Here is a 15,526-nt window from a genome sequence, read left to right as displayed (position 1 = left end):
TCAAACTATCAAGGTCATGTCTCGGCTGAACCAAACCTAGTGAGTTTTGCGGTTCGATACCCGATCCAGTTCTCAAAACATCGATCCACATTGAAACCAAGTCTCGGCTGAACCAGGCCCGGTGAATCTTCCGGTTCGATACCCGGTCTCAAACCATCGATCCGAAACCAAGTCAATCTGTTGCGGATCGCCTAATGGGCACCCATTAACACCCCTCTTGAGTAATTCGAAAGACCCTTAAATAAACAACGCCAAACTGGGTGTAACTATTTCAGTTTACATTTTTTCATCCTTGATCCTGATTTAAGTTTTTGTTTTTTGGGGTTAGGGTTTTAACTCTCTCCAACAGTTATATACTCCCGGTTATTAGGGTTCACTCACCTTCTTCTTCTCTTCAATGGAACCAAATAACCAAGAAAACGTAAAGAAGGAAGAAGAAGAACAAGTAGTAACTCCATGGGAAGTAGCAAGTAAAGGTAAGATTGACTACGACAAACTTATAGACCAATTTGGTTGTCAAAGATTAGACCCAACCCTAATTCAACGGGTCGAACGTCTTACTTCACTTCCTGCTCATGTGTTTCTACGTCGGGGAGTTTTCTTCGCTCATCGGTTCGTATCTCTTGCGCCATTTCTGTTTAATTGAGTTTAAGGTTTATAATTTTCATAAATCTGAGCGTGGAATTTTTTAATTTTATTTTTTATGTAGGGAATTTAATGGGATTCTTGATGCGTATGAGAAAGGAGAGAAATTTTATCTGTATACAGGAAGAGGACCATCATCTGAAGCCTTACATTTGGGACATCTTATCCCTTTTATGTTTACCAAGTAAGTTTCTCTTATGCTGTTATCCCCATCTAATTCCCACCTTATTTTCATGTGTAATAATCTCTACACAGTTTACATGTTAGTATTGGAAGTTATGATGAATATCACTATAAGAATCTGAAAATTGAGCTTCGGAATTTGTTATTTAAGGTGCATTTGGCGGGTGTCAATTGCAATTGTGGGCGTTGAAATTGGTTTCTTTCGTATAGGTTGTTTCTTTGTAGTAACTTAAATTAGGTCATGAGTATCGGAAAGGCAAACATATTGTTGTTTTATACTCATGGGTTGCATGTGTGTTTATCGAAATCGGAATTTCATGCTGTTAACAAGAACATTGCCGCCAATTTGTACAATTTCTAGGTAGATGGGTGAATAACAGTTGTGTAAGCTTATATATTAGGACATCTCTTCCCCTTTATGTTTACACTGTAAGTTTTCCTTTCCAGTTATAACTCATCCTATCATTGAGGTACAGATGTTGATAGTTTTGTATTGTATAATGTTATTCTCGTCTGTATAATCTGTACACGGTTTACATCTTAGTATTGAAATTTTTGTCAAATATTACTTTGAGGAACTGATAAATGAACTTGGCTATGTGGTTTACTCTTGTTGTTTGGTTAGAAATTGGTTATTTAAATTATGTTTAGTGAGTTGCAATTTGGGCGGTTTAACTTGATTTGTTCCATCTGGCTATTTCCAATTTTGTGTCAAATATTACTATGAGAAACTAATAAATGAATTTGGCTATGTGGTTTGCTCTTGTGCTTTGGTTAGAAATTGGTTATTTGAGTTATCTTTATTCATGGGTATCAATGAGACAAACTTACGGTAACGGTTGATATTCATGGGTTGTCATGTGTTTTAATCTAGATTTTTACATTGTTCATTCTTATTTTGGTCATCCGCAATTAAGGACTAAACAATGTTGCCACCAGTTCGTAGAAAACCTAGTTGTATGGGTCAATAGCAGGCGTTTAAGTCTATATTTTGTTCATTTCCCTAACAAAATATCAAGTGACGTATGTGTCTGAGCTTTGCTTTTATGCTGCTTGTAGATACTTACAAGATGCTTTTAAAGTTCCACTTGTAATACAACTAACAGATGATGAAAAGTGCTTGTGGAAGAACCTTCCAGTGGAAGAGACCCAAAGACTTGCTCGTGAAAATGCTAAGGACATCATTGCATGTGGCTTTGATATTACTAGAACATTCATTTTCTCTGACTTTGACTATGTCGGTGGGTATGTACTACAAGTATTCTCCATACAGTATTAGATTGCTACCAAAAAGGTCATTTTTTTCTCTCTCTTAATGGTGAAGCTTTTTTTGCAGCGCGTTCTACAAAAACATGATTAAAGTTGCAAAATGTATCACATTCAATCAGGTGATCTTCAGTTACATATTTCCTAAAGGCTAGAGGGCCTCATGAAGCTGCTTTATTTTAGATTCTTATTATGGGCTTCCCTCAAGTTCTTGAGTTTTCAAGTGCAGGTTCATGGAATATTTGGTTTCACTCCTGAAGATCATATTGGCAAAATCAGTTTTCCACCTGTGCAGGTGTGATCATTTGCAAATTGGAAATCCTTTATTTTTTCCTTCATATGATTTGTGTAATCTATGCGTGTTAATATTCATTATTTCTTCAATTTGTTGTGTGAACCCTCTCAATGTGCTTACATCTTCACTTTTCTCACTTATTCTTTATTTGTTGGCAGGCAGTTCCATCCTTCCCAAGTTCGTTTCCTCACCTGTTTACTGGCAAGGATAATTTGCGTTGCTTGATTCCTTGTGCTATTGATCAGGTTTGTTGTTGATATCCTAAGTCTTTTAAATTTGGAACGTTTTATTGCCTGATGCAAATTTTCAAAGATTAGTAAGTTAACAGCACTTTATCGTTCAAGGTAGATATCTGAAGGTCTCATCGTGGTCCTCCTATAGTTTATATGTGCTCATATTTTGAAATACTAGTTAAACTTGCCTCAGTAGTCTTTTAGTATTAAACCATTCCAATTAAACATTAAGAATAAAGCGGTAATCTTTTGAATGGTTGCTTGGGAAAGAAACATAAAGTAGATAGTTATGCCTTTATGGAATGGACCTACACATCTGTACCCTGACTACTGTCTATGCATGTGTAGCTCACGGGATACACATGTACTCTACATACCATGGAAAAATAATCCCTGTGTTGGTCATTCATCTCTTGACTGTCCATTTGTCCTTAACATCTTTCATTTTCTACTGTTGAACTCAGGATCCATATTTCAGGATGACACGAGATGTTGCTCCTAGGATTGGATATCAGAAGCCTGCGTTGATCGAGTCTTCTTTCTTCCCTGCTCTCCAGGTAATATATTGTTAACTTCTGTATCTGGGCTGGTTTATTTGTATATACTTAATTTACTTACTCTGTAGTTTGCTTATTTTTTTCATTTCAATATGAATATTTGCAGGGAGACACAGGGAAAATGTCTGCCAGTGATCCAAATTCTGCTATATATGTTACCGACTCCGCCAAAGACATTAAAAACAAGGTTTGTTTTCAGAAGTCACAGGATTCTACATAATTCACCATCTACTTATCCACACATTTTGAGAACCAAATTAAGCTATATCTACAATTACATCCTCTTTGGGCGAATATATGAGTTTCTCTTATATCTCAATAACAGAAATTGTTTTCGTATTTTTCTTGTTCTTTCTCTTTCTGCCATCTTTTGTCTTTTAAAGTTTGTGCGCAACGATATTTATTATACTCATCATAAGGAACATTTTTTCGTTGGCAGATTAATAGGTATGCCTTCTCGGGTGGACGGGATTCGGTGGAAGAACATCGGCTACGTGGAGCTAATTTGGAGGTATCACTTTTGTGATAAATCTATTTGTTTTAAGATGGTCATTTTCTCAACTTAAAAAGAAAAAGAAAAAAGAGAGTAGATAATCATTCCCATTTAAAGCTAACTTCTGATTCATGAAAATGAAATAAACAGCTAAAACTTTTTGGAGAAATGGATGGTTTTATCAATGACTCAGATGCGAACTTTACTGTCATGTGTCAAATAAGGTATTTTGACACGATAACATAAAAATCTGGGAAACGGGGACACGAGATGCGCAATATAGATATGATTAAGTATAGTAGTTTTCCTTGGATTATACGGTACTGAACTTAGCAACATAGATACATATATATATATATATATATATGATTCATGCGAAAGGCATTACATAAACTTCATTCGTATAGTTATTCAACCGTCCACTGAATCACCGCATAGAGGAGGAATATAACTAGGCACAACAAGGCCTGAATATCCTAATTCTTGTTCCGTAGGTCCGTCGAAATTGGTTTCATCAGTAAACACATCGACAGATAAGTAGGGTTTGGAGAGAAAATGTCTGGAGAAGAAGATGGGTGGAAACAAGATTGTTATCTAATAAGAGTGGTTTAAAGCTTCTCATTAGAAGCTAGTCAAAGTCTTCTACTAAAAATTATCTGGTCAAAGTCTTTTACTTCAGGAACTTAATATAAAAGTTATATTTTTATGTTTTGGTCAATGTGCGGTGTCTGACGGTGTCGATACGTATTAACACGGCCCAATTTTGTTTTTTGAAGTGTTACATTATTTGATTCTTTCCTTCACTGCATTTTGGTCCCCTTCTAGGTTTTTTTGTTAATTTCCATCATCTCCTGACATGTATGGACTTCTGTTAACTGAAAGTTACTTTTGTTTCTCTTATAACGGAAATGTGGAAATAAATTGGTGACTGATTTTTTGCCGTCTTGTCTTGAATTTCAGGTAGATATACCATTCAAGTATCTAACATTTTTTCTGGATGACGACACCGAGCTAGAACATATAAAACAGGTAACATGAGTTCAAAGTTTCTGTGATAAATGTCGTGTCATTCTTTTGGATATTCAAATATGTGCAGGCGGGCTAACTTAGTGTTCACTATATATTCAGGAATATGGATCTGGAAGGATGCTTACGGGTGAGATAAAAAAGCGTCTTACTGAAGTTTTGACACAGCTGGTGGAAAGGCATTGCAAAGCCCGAGCAGCAGTGACGGATGCAGTAAGTACCATTTATCTAATATTGATAAATGTTCTAATTAGTGTGAAATATACAAGTACCTTATGTAATGATATTCTTCACAATGGGTGGTCATCTGGGGTTGTTTGGCTCAATTTCCAGTGCCCTAGATTTAGTATGTGGTGGAGGATCTTTTTATAACCTGATCCAATTATCATATTGAAGTTTCTGCGTTATGTATTTAGGTCATTGTAGGCATTTTGGCCTGTTATCAAGGGTAAAACCCTTGTATATGGTTAAGTGACCGACCACATTCATGAACAATCAGATATGTTGCACCGATGAGATTTTGTTTGCATACTTGGCGTAAAGGCAGTTTCACATTTACCAGCATCAAACTTTTTTTATCTTATGTTTTCTTGGTGTCATTGTACTCTAAGTTCAGATTCTAATCGACTCAATTTGGCTCTTCTCTTTTAGATGGTTGATGCATTCATGGCTGTGAGACCCCTCCCAAATATGTTTGACTAAGCAAGATGGTAGTGGATTATTTCCATTTTTTCTACAGGGTGAGGTTTTTCTCATCAGATCTCAGTTCAGAGGTATTTTGAATTATGGAAATCCTAGGACCATATGTTAGTTGATGGTATCTTCCCGGTGCCAGTACATTCCAGGCAAGTGCAATACATGGTGGCCTCTCCCTGATCTCTTCCCTCTGCTGCAATTTTTTTTATGTGATGAGTAAAGAAATCCATCTCTCTCTTTCATCTTTAATCAACAATGGATTCACAAATCAATTATATTAGTTAACTGATGTTATAAAATTCTTCCGTATGCTGGTTATTTTCCGAGTAGAAAGTAAGATTGAAATACAAGATGAATTTTGCAATCTGAGTCTTTAAGTTAGTGTGCCGTGATGCTTCTTTTTCTGAAGCTGGAAGTAGACAATTTGATTATTTTTCTGTTTAAACACAATCCTTTTTAGCTGTAGTAATAATAACTAATATCGGATACTGCCCAAAATAATATGAGGCAAAATTTAAGCTGATATACCACAACCAATCTCTTATCTCTTTTTAATTCCTAGGGTAATGAGAGCAATGGCTAGGAGTAGGGTTCTACTTCAAAGTGAAGTAGTGTGGCAATTTTGGTCAAATTTACTCCCTACTATTGGGAGTAGGGAAGACACTCCAATCACCCATTTTTGACCCATACTACTTTAAACGGAAAAGTGTTAGAAGTCTTCGCCATACAGGAATTCAGTGTCATGAAGGAAATGCTATAAAAAAACAGAAAACGGCACTTTGAGTGTCTTAGCTCACTATTTTTTAGCCCAGACCCACTTTGTTCACTCACTTCAACATGCAAAATTTAACCTACTTCAAGGGAATAGATACCACTGCGGACGCTAATTACGGTCTCTCAGCAGGTCTTTACAATTGGCAGCCGGTGAAGAATTTCACGTAAGTTGCATTTTTGGTTCTGTTTTGTGGCCTGAAGTTTTTGCATTATGTGTTGGCCATTAAAGACATTATTTATTTATTTTTATTTATTTTTTTGCTAAAAAACAAACCACGGGATTAACAAAGCAGAGAATTACAAACAACAGTTAAGGTCTTCTTCCTAAGAAAGAGTTTCCAAAAAAGAAGGAAAAGAGATCCAAATATCTTTGACACTGAATTTTCTAGCCCGACGTGCAAGCCGGTCAGCTAGATTGTTTTTCACACGCTTTATATACACAACTTTAAAGGAACAAAGACTAGAAAATAAACTCCGACAGTCTTCAAGAAGTTCACTACTTCTCCACTCAATATTATTATCGACTCCATTCACAAAATCCACCAGTTGGAGACAATCACTAACAAAGATGACTTTGGAAAGATTCATCACTTTAGCCCAAGAGATAGCCAAAATTAGAGCAGCAGTTCAGCACCAACTGCATTTGGAATCAAGCCAAAGTCCGAGCAAGTTCTTCTTATTATTCCTGCAATATCACACCAGATAACACCCAAACCCATATTAAAATCTTTAAAGGAACCATCGATGAACATAAAATGCTCAACCTCAGATCTGGGAACTTTAACATCCCTACTTACAGTTTTACTAATTATACGGGGAGCAATATAAGTGTTAATCATTCTTCTAGTTTCCATAATAACTCTATTTATATCAATAACAATATTCCTGAAGTTCACATCACATCTTAACTTCCAAATACACCACATCACAATTGCACCAATACTCGGCCAATTAACATTAAAGAGAGATAAACCAAGAGCAGAATCATGCCAGAACAGGAAAATATCATCAATCCACTCTAAATCTGTAGTAATTAAATGTTGTAGAGAGAGTCCAAACCAAATATGAGCAGCAATCAGACATTTCACAAATAAATGCATAACAGTCTCTTCATGATCATGACATAAAAGACATTTTACGTCCACATAACGGTTGTAGAACTGCAGGAGAGAATTAACTGGCAGCATCTGAGCAAAGATTTTCCACAAGATTTTTTTTATTTTCGGCTGAAAATCAACAACCCAAACTTTCCTCGAAAAATTTGCATCTTCTAAATAACTAAATTCATTCATATAAATCCTATAAGAAGATTTAATACTAAACTCACCATTTCTTGTATGAGCCCACTTTAACTCGTCACACTGATTTAGATTTAAACTAATTGACCTAATTCTAATCACTAAATCAGGATAAAATAAAGCAGATAGAAGATTCACATTCCAACAATTGTTATGGACATCAATAAGATCACTGACGAAAATATAATTACTGTGATTAGGATGGCTAGATACCGGAGGAAACTTAGAACCCGGAATCCAATTAGAACTCCAAATATGAGTAGATGAACCATGATTGATTCTTGTAACTACATTAGATCTAATAAAATTTAAACCATTAACAATACCTTTCCAAATCCAAGAAGAAGAATTAGCATCTTTATCAATTTCCAATAAATTCTGATTGCGAAAATACTTATCTTTCAAACACAGAAAGTAAAATATGCGGAGTATGGATCACTCTCCAACCTAGTTCGCAAATGAACACCATATTAGTAGCATAAGTGTTTCTAATACCCAGCCCACCACAAATTTTAGATTTACCTATATCACCCCAGGAACGAAAATAAGATGCACGTTTAGGGTTTCTTTTGGACCACCAGAAATTTCTTTGAATATTATCTATTTTAGTAGTTATTTTTTTCGGTAAAGGAAAACATGACATGTGATAAAAAACTAAACTCGACAGAACATGCTTTGTAACAACTGTACTACCAATAACATTCAAATTGGCCTTCTTACAAGAGCTTAACCTAGAGTAGAAATTTTCTATCAGAGTATTGAAAGATTTGGTATTATCTCTACCTATAAACATAGGAGTTCCAAGATATTTCTTAGAGTTACTTAGAAACTTCATTTTTAATGTTCTATACAAAAGTTTTATGTGTTTATGATGCATTTATCTGCTAGTAATGAACCCAGATTTTTGAAAGTTAATTGCTTGGCCCGAGGCTTTAGCAAAGACATTAATAATCTTCATAAGATTCCTAGCATAAGTGATAGAAGCTTTTACAAATAACATACTGTTGATGGTGGATTTTCGACAAAGGTCAAAATCGTAAAATCATGATACCGCATGTTTCTGACCCGGATTCAGGAATGTATATGACGATTCATATTTTGTGATCCGTGAACCATTTCACGATCTCTACTGAGCGAACATTCCTCTCAGAGCTATGATGAATATGTTTCTCGAAAGGCCTCTCAGCTGAGCGTTCGATGCTTCACACATTTCGTCATCACCTCTACATAGAATCTTAATGATTGGGCAGTTCCCTAGACATAGTGTTTGTTAGAGAGCTTAATGCCTTCAGGACATCACGATGCACGTTGTTCCCTAACTACGTAGAGAGAGACCGTGTATAGAATATTGATGTTTGTGCGGTAGACATAATGTTTGTTAGAAAGCTTAACGCCTTCAGGACGTCATGCTACACGTTGTTCCCTGACTATACACCCCTCAGAACGAGTATGATGCTTCAATTATCTCATATATCGATTTTGCAATAGATTAATTCTAGCGTGTCATTCATCAACTGAATTCCTAGAAAATAATCTATTTTATCTCATTACTCCGTTCCATGACTGATCCCCAGTTGGATTTCATGGATTAGTAATAGATAACCATTATATCTCATTACTCCGTTCCATGGCTGATCCTCAGCTGGATTCCATGGATTAGTAATAGATAATCATTTTATTAATCCGTTTCATGAATTATTCTCAGCTGAATTTCATGAATTAATGATAAAAATCCACTGATCGGGCGTCTGGGCCATCACCGATTAAGCCCCGAGAAAATAATGCAAGTGTACTTGATAATAATGCACGAACGAGCACCCGAATACACGAACAAGCGTTATTTTATTTGAGCATATTTTTGATTTATTATTTCCCTCATAAATTCCTCTTCCGTTATTTTATTTTAATTTATTATTTCCCTCATCTTTATGAAAACTTCTTCATTTGAGAAAACTCCCTCGTTTGAGCTAAACTCTTGATTTCTCCATACTTTCATCAAACAAAAATAAGGAAAGGTATCACGGGACCAGGCTACCTAGCCGTCCAGCCATGCCCTAGACGTGGCCGGTCGCACACCTTACAATCCCTTATTTTCCCATATTATTATTTCCTTCATCTCATGGAACTCCATCGTTTGAGCGAAAACCCTAGTTTTTCAATATTTTCTCAAATATTGCTCAAATCATGAAAAAGCTAAAAATTCAAATGGTCGCATGACCGACTAGGCTTCTCACGTCAAAAATTAAAATATCACTATTTTAATATTCTCAAAATATCGGTCGCATGAGCAAAGTTCTACTTGCTCATTCGAGAAAAATTGAGAGTTTCAGTCAAGATCAAACTCTTCTGAAAATCCAAAACATTGCTCAAACGCGCACCATAAAATACCAAAACTCTCAGGATTGAGACACGTACACTGTGGGTCCAAACTCTTTCCAACTAACTTGGAATTTTCTCAAACGACCATCAGCTGGTCCCATGACCACCAAGGACCGGACCCCTTGGTCGGTCCCTCATCTCTCCATAATTAGGTTTTACTATCTAACGCTTACACGAGCACTATTTAATAAATGATTAAACCATCATTTGATCATTCTTTCACCAACAGGTCAACAAAGGACTTTGGTGCATACTCACTCGAGCACTTGGGCGTTACGTGGTCGGTCATCATCCCATGTAGTCGATCCCTCCTTCACTCAGTGATTTACCTTCAGTAAATCATCAATCTATCGATCAAAATTAGGGTTTCGAACAAATGCTCTACAAATCATAATTATGATCAAGTTCAAACACTAACAATTTTATGTTGATCCAATAATCAATATCTGAGTTAAATATATAATATTCGGTCCAACTACCAATATTTTAACTAATATTTTATCTGGTCACGTTACCAATAATTCATCGAATGAGCAATACTTGCTCAGATGCTCGAATATTGATTCAACTATCAATATTCAGTAATTCATCGAATGGGAAATACTTGCTCAGATGCTCGAATATTGATTCAACTATCAATCTTTAATAATTCATCGAATGAGCAATACTTGCTCAGATGCTCGAGTATTGATCCAACTATCAATATTCAGTAATTTATCGAATGAGCAATACTGGTTCAGATGCTCGAATATTGATCCAACTATAAATATTCAAAAATTCATCATACGAGCAATATTTGCTCAGAGTATCAATATTGATCATATTGATTCAACTAGCAACATCATTTATTCGAGAACTATACGTCCCAGCAGACATGTTCAATCCATGAATCTTAGAGCATTCCACAATCATGCTCGACTGAACAATACTTAGACTCATCGTCTAATCAAGTCAACGACTGACTGGTCAAATATACGTCTACCCTGCAGACTCCACATTCGTGAGACATCAATCACGTCACATGGGGGGGATATTAATTAGGGTTTTGGTTTGGCGGCCTACGACACGTTTGTCCATCCATGATGAGAAATGTGAGTATTTCGTGCAAGCAGTTGAGGGAGTTAGCAAAGTAGTGGGTGGACAATCCGCCAACCCTCTCACGTACGAGGAACTGGTGCAACCACGATTTCCCACTCTTTCACTAGAACAACCGTCACACTTACTGGAGATCCGTGTGTTTACATTCCAGCAATATAAATAAGTCTCTGAATCCATGACAAGAAATACAACATTCGTCAAAAACAGAAGAATTCTGATCCGAGCAATCTCTCTCAAGAATTCAATCAATCAACCAGAACTTATTCGAACTCAAAAGTTCGCAGAAAACTTGTAGAAACCTTAAACATATTCACAATCCTTGATCATCATTGATTTCACATACTTCTCAGCTTCCCTCCTACAGATCAACCATTTTCCCTCTTTGTGACCGATACTTTGGAACGACCATTGTCTTGGTTTAGGCCGGAGTCTTATAGATTGATTTCTCGATCTCAAAGCACTCTCATGCAGTGCATCTGTTTGAGGATAAGAAGTTTGCTCGGTTGAGGAGCCTCCGTCCACATGGTCGTCTCTCCATTCCCTACAAAACAACAAATCGTTTTTCCCTATCAACAGATTGGTGACCACAGTGGGAGATTAATCTCTCGGTTGCAATCTCAAACTTTCACAAAATGGTTGATCTTAGGTCGGTTCAGTTACAAATACTAACCCAAACAATTCCAGCACTAGCAATAGTAGTGGTACTCCAGAAACTATTCCCGCTTCCAACAACGGTGCTGGTGATAACACACCTCCTCAAACCAACATTGGAAGCAATCCTCTCTTCGCCCGGTCTCCCGAAGAAATCAGAGAAGATCCACCTACCATAGCTGATCTCATGAAGGTATAAGAGACTCTTTCCAAAAACCAGACTGACATGGCTGCAATACAGAAAGAGCCGTGCAATTATCTCAAAACTCTCACTGATAAGATGTCAAAGAAAACTCAGGATAAGGAAAATCCAAAGAAATATCTTCGGCTGTTGATCCTGAAGTCACTCCGATCCATGTAGTATATGATGATGAAGTCTACAATGCCACAGATAACCCACCAACGAAGGAACCTGCATGCTTCATCACTCGTGAGAACGTGGAACGCTTTATCGAGGATCGAGGAAAAGACAAAACACCATCTGTTCACCGTTATCAACCTCCATATCCTGCTACTACACAAAGAATTCCTTTACCGAAGGGCTACACCTCTCCAACGTTCACACTGTACAACGGAACGAGGAACGCTCGAGAACACGTCTCTCGATTCATTGAAGCACTAGGCGAACACGAACACAACCATGTCGTCCATCTGAAGGAATTTTCTCGAAATTTCTGACAGGCCGAGCATATACATGGTACAACAACATTGCACCGGGGAGCATCACTAGTTGGGGAGATATGGTTAACGTTTTCTACCAAGAATACTTCTTCGTCTCAAAGCGTATTACTCTCTCTGACTTAGGAAGAATGTCTCAAAAGAACAGTGAACATCCGAACGACTATGTGAAGAGGTTCAGAGTCCAATCTTTAGATTATCATGACCCGAATGTCACTGAACAACATCTGGTGAAGTTGTGCATCAAGGAAATGATCCCGGTCTACAAAGCCTTACTGAAAAATCTCCGGTTCCAGACTTTCTCAGAACTTCATGAAGCATCCAAGCGATCAGCAACTACTGCTCCGGCCTTATTGGAAAAAACAAAATCTACAAAAGTCTTTGAGGAGCCGCAAGACACTCGAGGCAGCGGCAGACGCCTGATCAACAAACAATACAATCTCCAACCTTCCATGAATGTTGTTGAATGAAGCAAAAGGAAAGCCGAGGCACCACTGCACAAGCATGCTTCTCCAATCTCTCAGGCTCCTCCGAAATCGCAAAGCAAGGATAACCAATCCTGAAATGCAGAAACCTCGACCCAACATCAACAAACGGGAAATGATACTCAAGCTTCCTTCTTCTCATTGAAGAATTAATCGAGTTACTGGAAGTCCGGATTCAATATAATGCAATCAAATTTTCATTCATCAGGATAGAGCCAACCGAATAAGAAATGGAGAATCACAGAACATCAATCTCCCCGAGCAACCTTTCGACGAAGCAGTTCAATCCTTGGTTGAAAATATATGTGAATTTCTCTATCTGTCGAAAGCACAAAGGAGAGACATGTTCACAGAATCACATCGTGACAGGAAGATACTTTCTGAGCCTTCAGCCAAATACAAAGAGATGTACGACTGGGGACTGCTTATCACAGTCAATCTCAAAAGAAACAAATTTGGGAGAACGATGCTGGCACCTCTATCAACATTATTCCACTGAAATCCCTCAGAGCCACACACATCACTCGACATGAAGCTACCCATGCTCTCATCTCAATCAGAGATCATGAACAAACGCTCAGAGGTGCTTATGGATACATTACTCTCAAAGTAAAAGGGGTTCAACTTGTACGGAAACCAAGTTACACATAATCAGAAGGATCCAAGATATGACACGATCCTTGGACGAGCGTGGATCCATGCTGAAAGGATGGCCACTGACAAAGCGTATTTGGTTGCACATCTCTCAAACGAAGAAAATTGTGATTCAGAAGATTCAGCGGACGTTCCATTATCAGAGCATTTGAAGGAATTTCGAACTTCGACGAAGTTGAAAAAAGAACCTGCAAAAGATGCATAGACATTCATCAAGAGGTTCCGCACTCATGCAAGTCTCATTCCTTCCATGTCTATGTCATTTATTTCCTCACATACTATCCTAGCATGGAGACTCAATTCTGCTAGCAATTATGCTATTGGAAGACGTTGTGAATGGGTAGCTTCACCATATTAATATTTTACCAAGTGGTGGAATCCGAGGCCTCTCTGAATCGAGCATCTCACCAAGATATTCATTACTGGCCGTTTCTCCGTAACTTTGCAGAAGTGTCCATGAGCGCCACAAAATCAAAAAGCTATGATGTCTGCACAAGTGTTGAATACCAAAGAAATGCCGAATCAATAGAAGATACTCATAGCCTAGACGATCAAGTCTAAGATACTCTACGCTTAAGGGATATGACGCTTCAACGCTCAAGCATCCAAGGTTTGAAGCATTTAGGATTTTCTTAACCTATCCGTTATTTTCAATTCCTCAAAAATATATGCAATACTTGCATTAAGTAATTGAATCTATCAAACCAAAAGAAAATCCTTACAACTGTCAATCACCCACTTCTCCAAGGCTAACCGAAATTCAAAAACCTCTCATCTCTGAGTGCTATATTCTTCAGAAGCCTTCAGATTGTACTCCCAATCAAAGATTACACCTTCGATAATGCCGCATCTAGCTTCAACACAAATATCTTGATGATGAAACGCTGATTCAATACCAAGACGGTCAAAGTGTAACTGAATTACAATCGTTAAGTCTTCACTATCTCCATGATAAGACTTCTGAAACAGATGCAACATCCTTCTTCCAAGGATGGCACAAACTCCTTCAACATACATGTTTTTTTTGAATAGATGAACGCCTCCGGGATGCACTTGGGGACTTGATCTTATTGGAAATATCAATTCAATATGTTTCAATAAATTTTATCCATATAACAAGTCATTGTAACCTGATGTGATTCCATAAAACGTCATCAACGGAACCTCTCTACATCACAAACCTTGCACGACCAAGAAACTTTTCTCCTCACATCCAGAATGGAGAATGCAGCTGCTATTTTCCACAACAACATCGGTTCCTTGAGGAAGCAACTTCACAGTAAAGTCATATTCAGGAGAATTTTGGTTGAACTCCTAGTACACCTTCATCTTAGGAGTGCTCAACTCACCAATTAGTTCGTGCATGTAAAGGCTCACTGGATGGAGGAGCAACGACTATGTCGATAATCCAGCCTTTTCAGTCTCTGAAGCAACTCCGACCATAGTATCGTCATCAACAAGGATATGTGTGGGAACTCTATTCATGGTCTCAGCATCAACAAGAATTTCTGGAGAAAATTCAATCGTGATCTCATCATCAACAACAGTCTCAGGAGCATCATCCGGCTTCATCAACTATCCATTCTCTGAAGTGTTACTCGATGGATCGGGCTTCTCCAAACAATAATGATTCATATCAAGACGTGTAGACATGAAAACATGTTAAAATGAGCGTCTTCCCAAAGATTTCACGATGGATGGGCACAAGCTAAAGTCTTCTACAAGATGTTCTCATCACCCCTGCAAATGAAATACAACATACTTCAGGCCATGGGTTTACAAAAACGTACCAATGGGTGAGGAATGGGACAATGGTTCCTTGATAAAACAATTTCGTCTATGTATCTACTACAACATACCAAAAGGGCGCATCAACCGGACATACGAGCTGAAAGATATGGCCTCCACACTCAGGTTCAGTAAATCTGAAAAATTTGTACAGGATTACAAATTACAAATGTGCATGCTTCGTTGGCTGACCTATACAACTCCAAATTGAGTGATTATTTTTTCATATGATAACTCAATCTCTTAGCTTCAAAATTTTGGGTCAAACACCAAATTCCGACGTCGTATGAGGTTCCTACAACTTCCAGAGCATATGACATGCAAGCA

The 15,526-nt window shown here is 37.6% G+C and overlaps 1 protein-coding gene across 1 annotated transcript; it reads left to right on the top strand.

Annotated features, from left to right (window-relative positions):
* Window positions 1-275: 275 nt before the first annotated feature.
* Window positions 276-5,775, top strand: LOC113358581 (tryptophan--tRNA ligase, cytoplasmic-like). Its single transcript, XM_026602181.1, has 12 exons — window positions 276-612; window positions 710-829; window positions 1,888-2,073; window positions 2,165-2,216; window positions 2,324-2,389; window positions 2,548-2,634; window positions 3,087-3,179; window positions 3,286-3,366; window positions 3,619-3,690; window positions 4,633-4,701; window positions 4,801-4,911; window positions 5,350-5,775. The coding sequence occupies exons 1-12, from the start codon at window positions 398-400 to the stop codon at window positions 5,398-5,400; spliced, it is 1,203 nt and encodes a 400-aa protein (XP_026457966.1). The 5' UTR covers window positions 276-397; the 3' UTR covers window positions 5,401-5,775.
* The last annotated feature ends 9,751 nt before the right edge of the window (window positions 5,776-15,526 follow it).

Source organism: Papaver somniferum, chromosome 3 (assembly GCF_003573695.1).
Source record: "Papaver somniferum cultivar HN1 chromosome 3, ASM357369v1, whole genome shotgun sequence".
Classification (NCBI taxonomy): Eukaryota; Viridiplantae; Streptophyta; class Magnoliopsida; order Ranunculales; family Papaveraceae; genus Papaver; species Papaver somniferum.
This window is presented reverse-complemented; position numbering and strand designations above follow the sequence as displayed.

What these genes read in the sequence shown, in the direction of transcription:
- LOC113358581 (XM_026602181.1), top strand. Translation starts at nt 398, where the DNA reads ATGGAACCAAATAACCAAGAAAACGTAAAGAAGGAAGAAGAAGAACAA. An exon ending in TTCCTTGTGCTATTGATCAG is followed by an intron (nt 2,635 to 3,086) that starts GTTTGTTGTTGA and finishes TGTTGAACTCAG; the next exon opens with GATCCATATTTCAGGATGAC. An exon ending in CCAAAGACATTAAAAACAAG is followed by an intron (nt 3,367 to 3,618) that starts GTTTGTTTTCAG and finishes TTTCGTTGGCAG; the next exon opens with ATTAATAGGTATGCCTTCTC.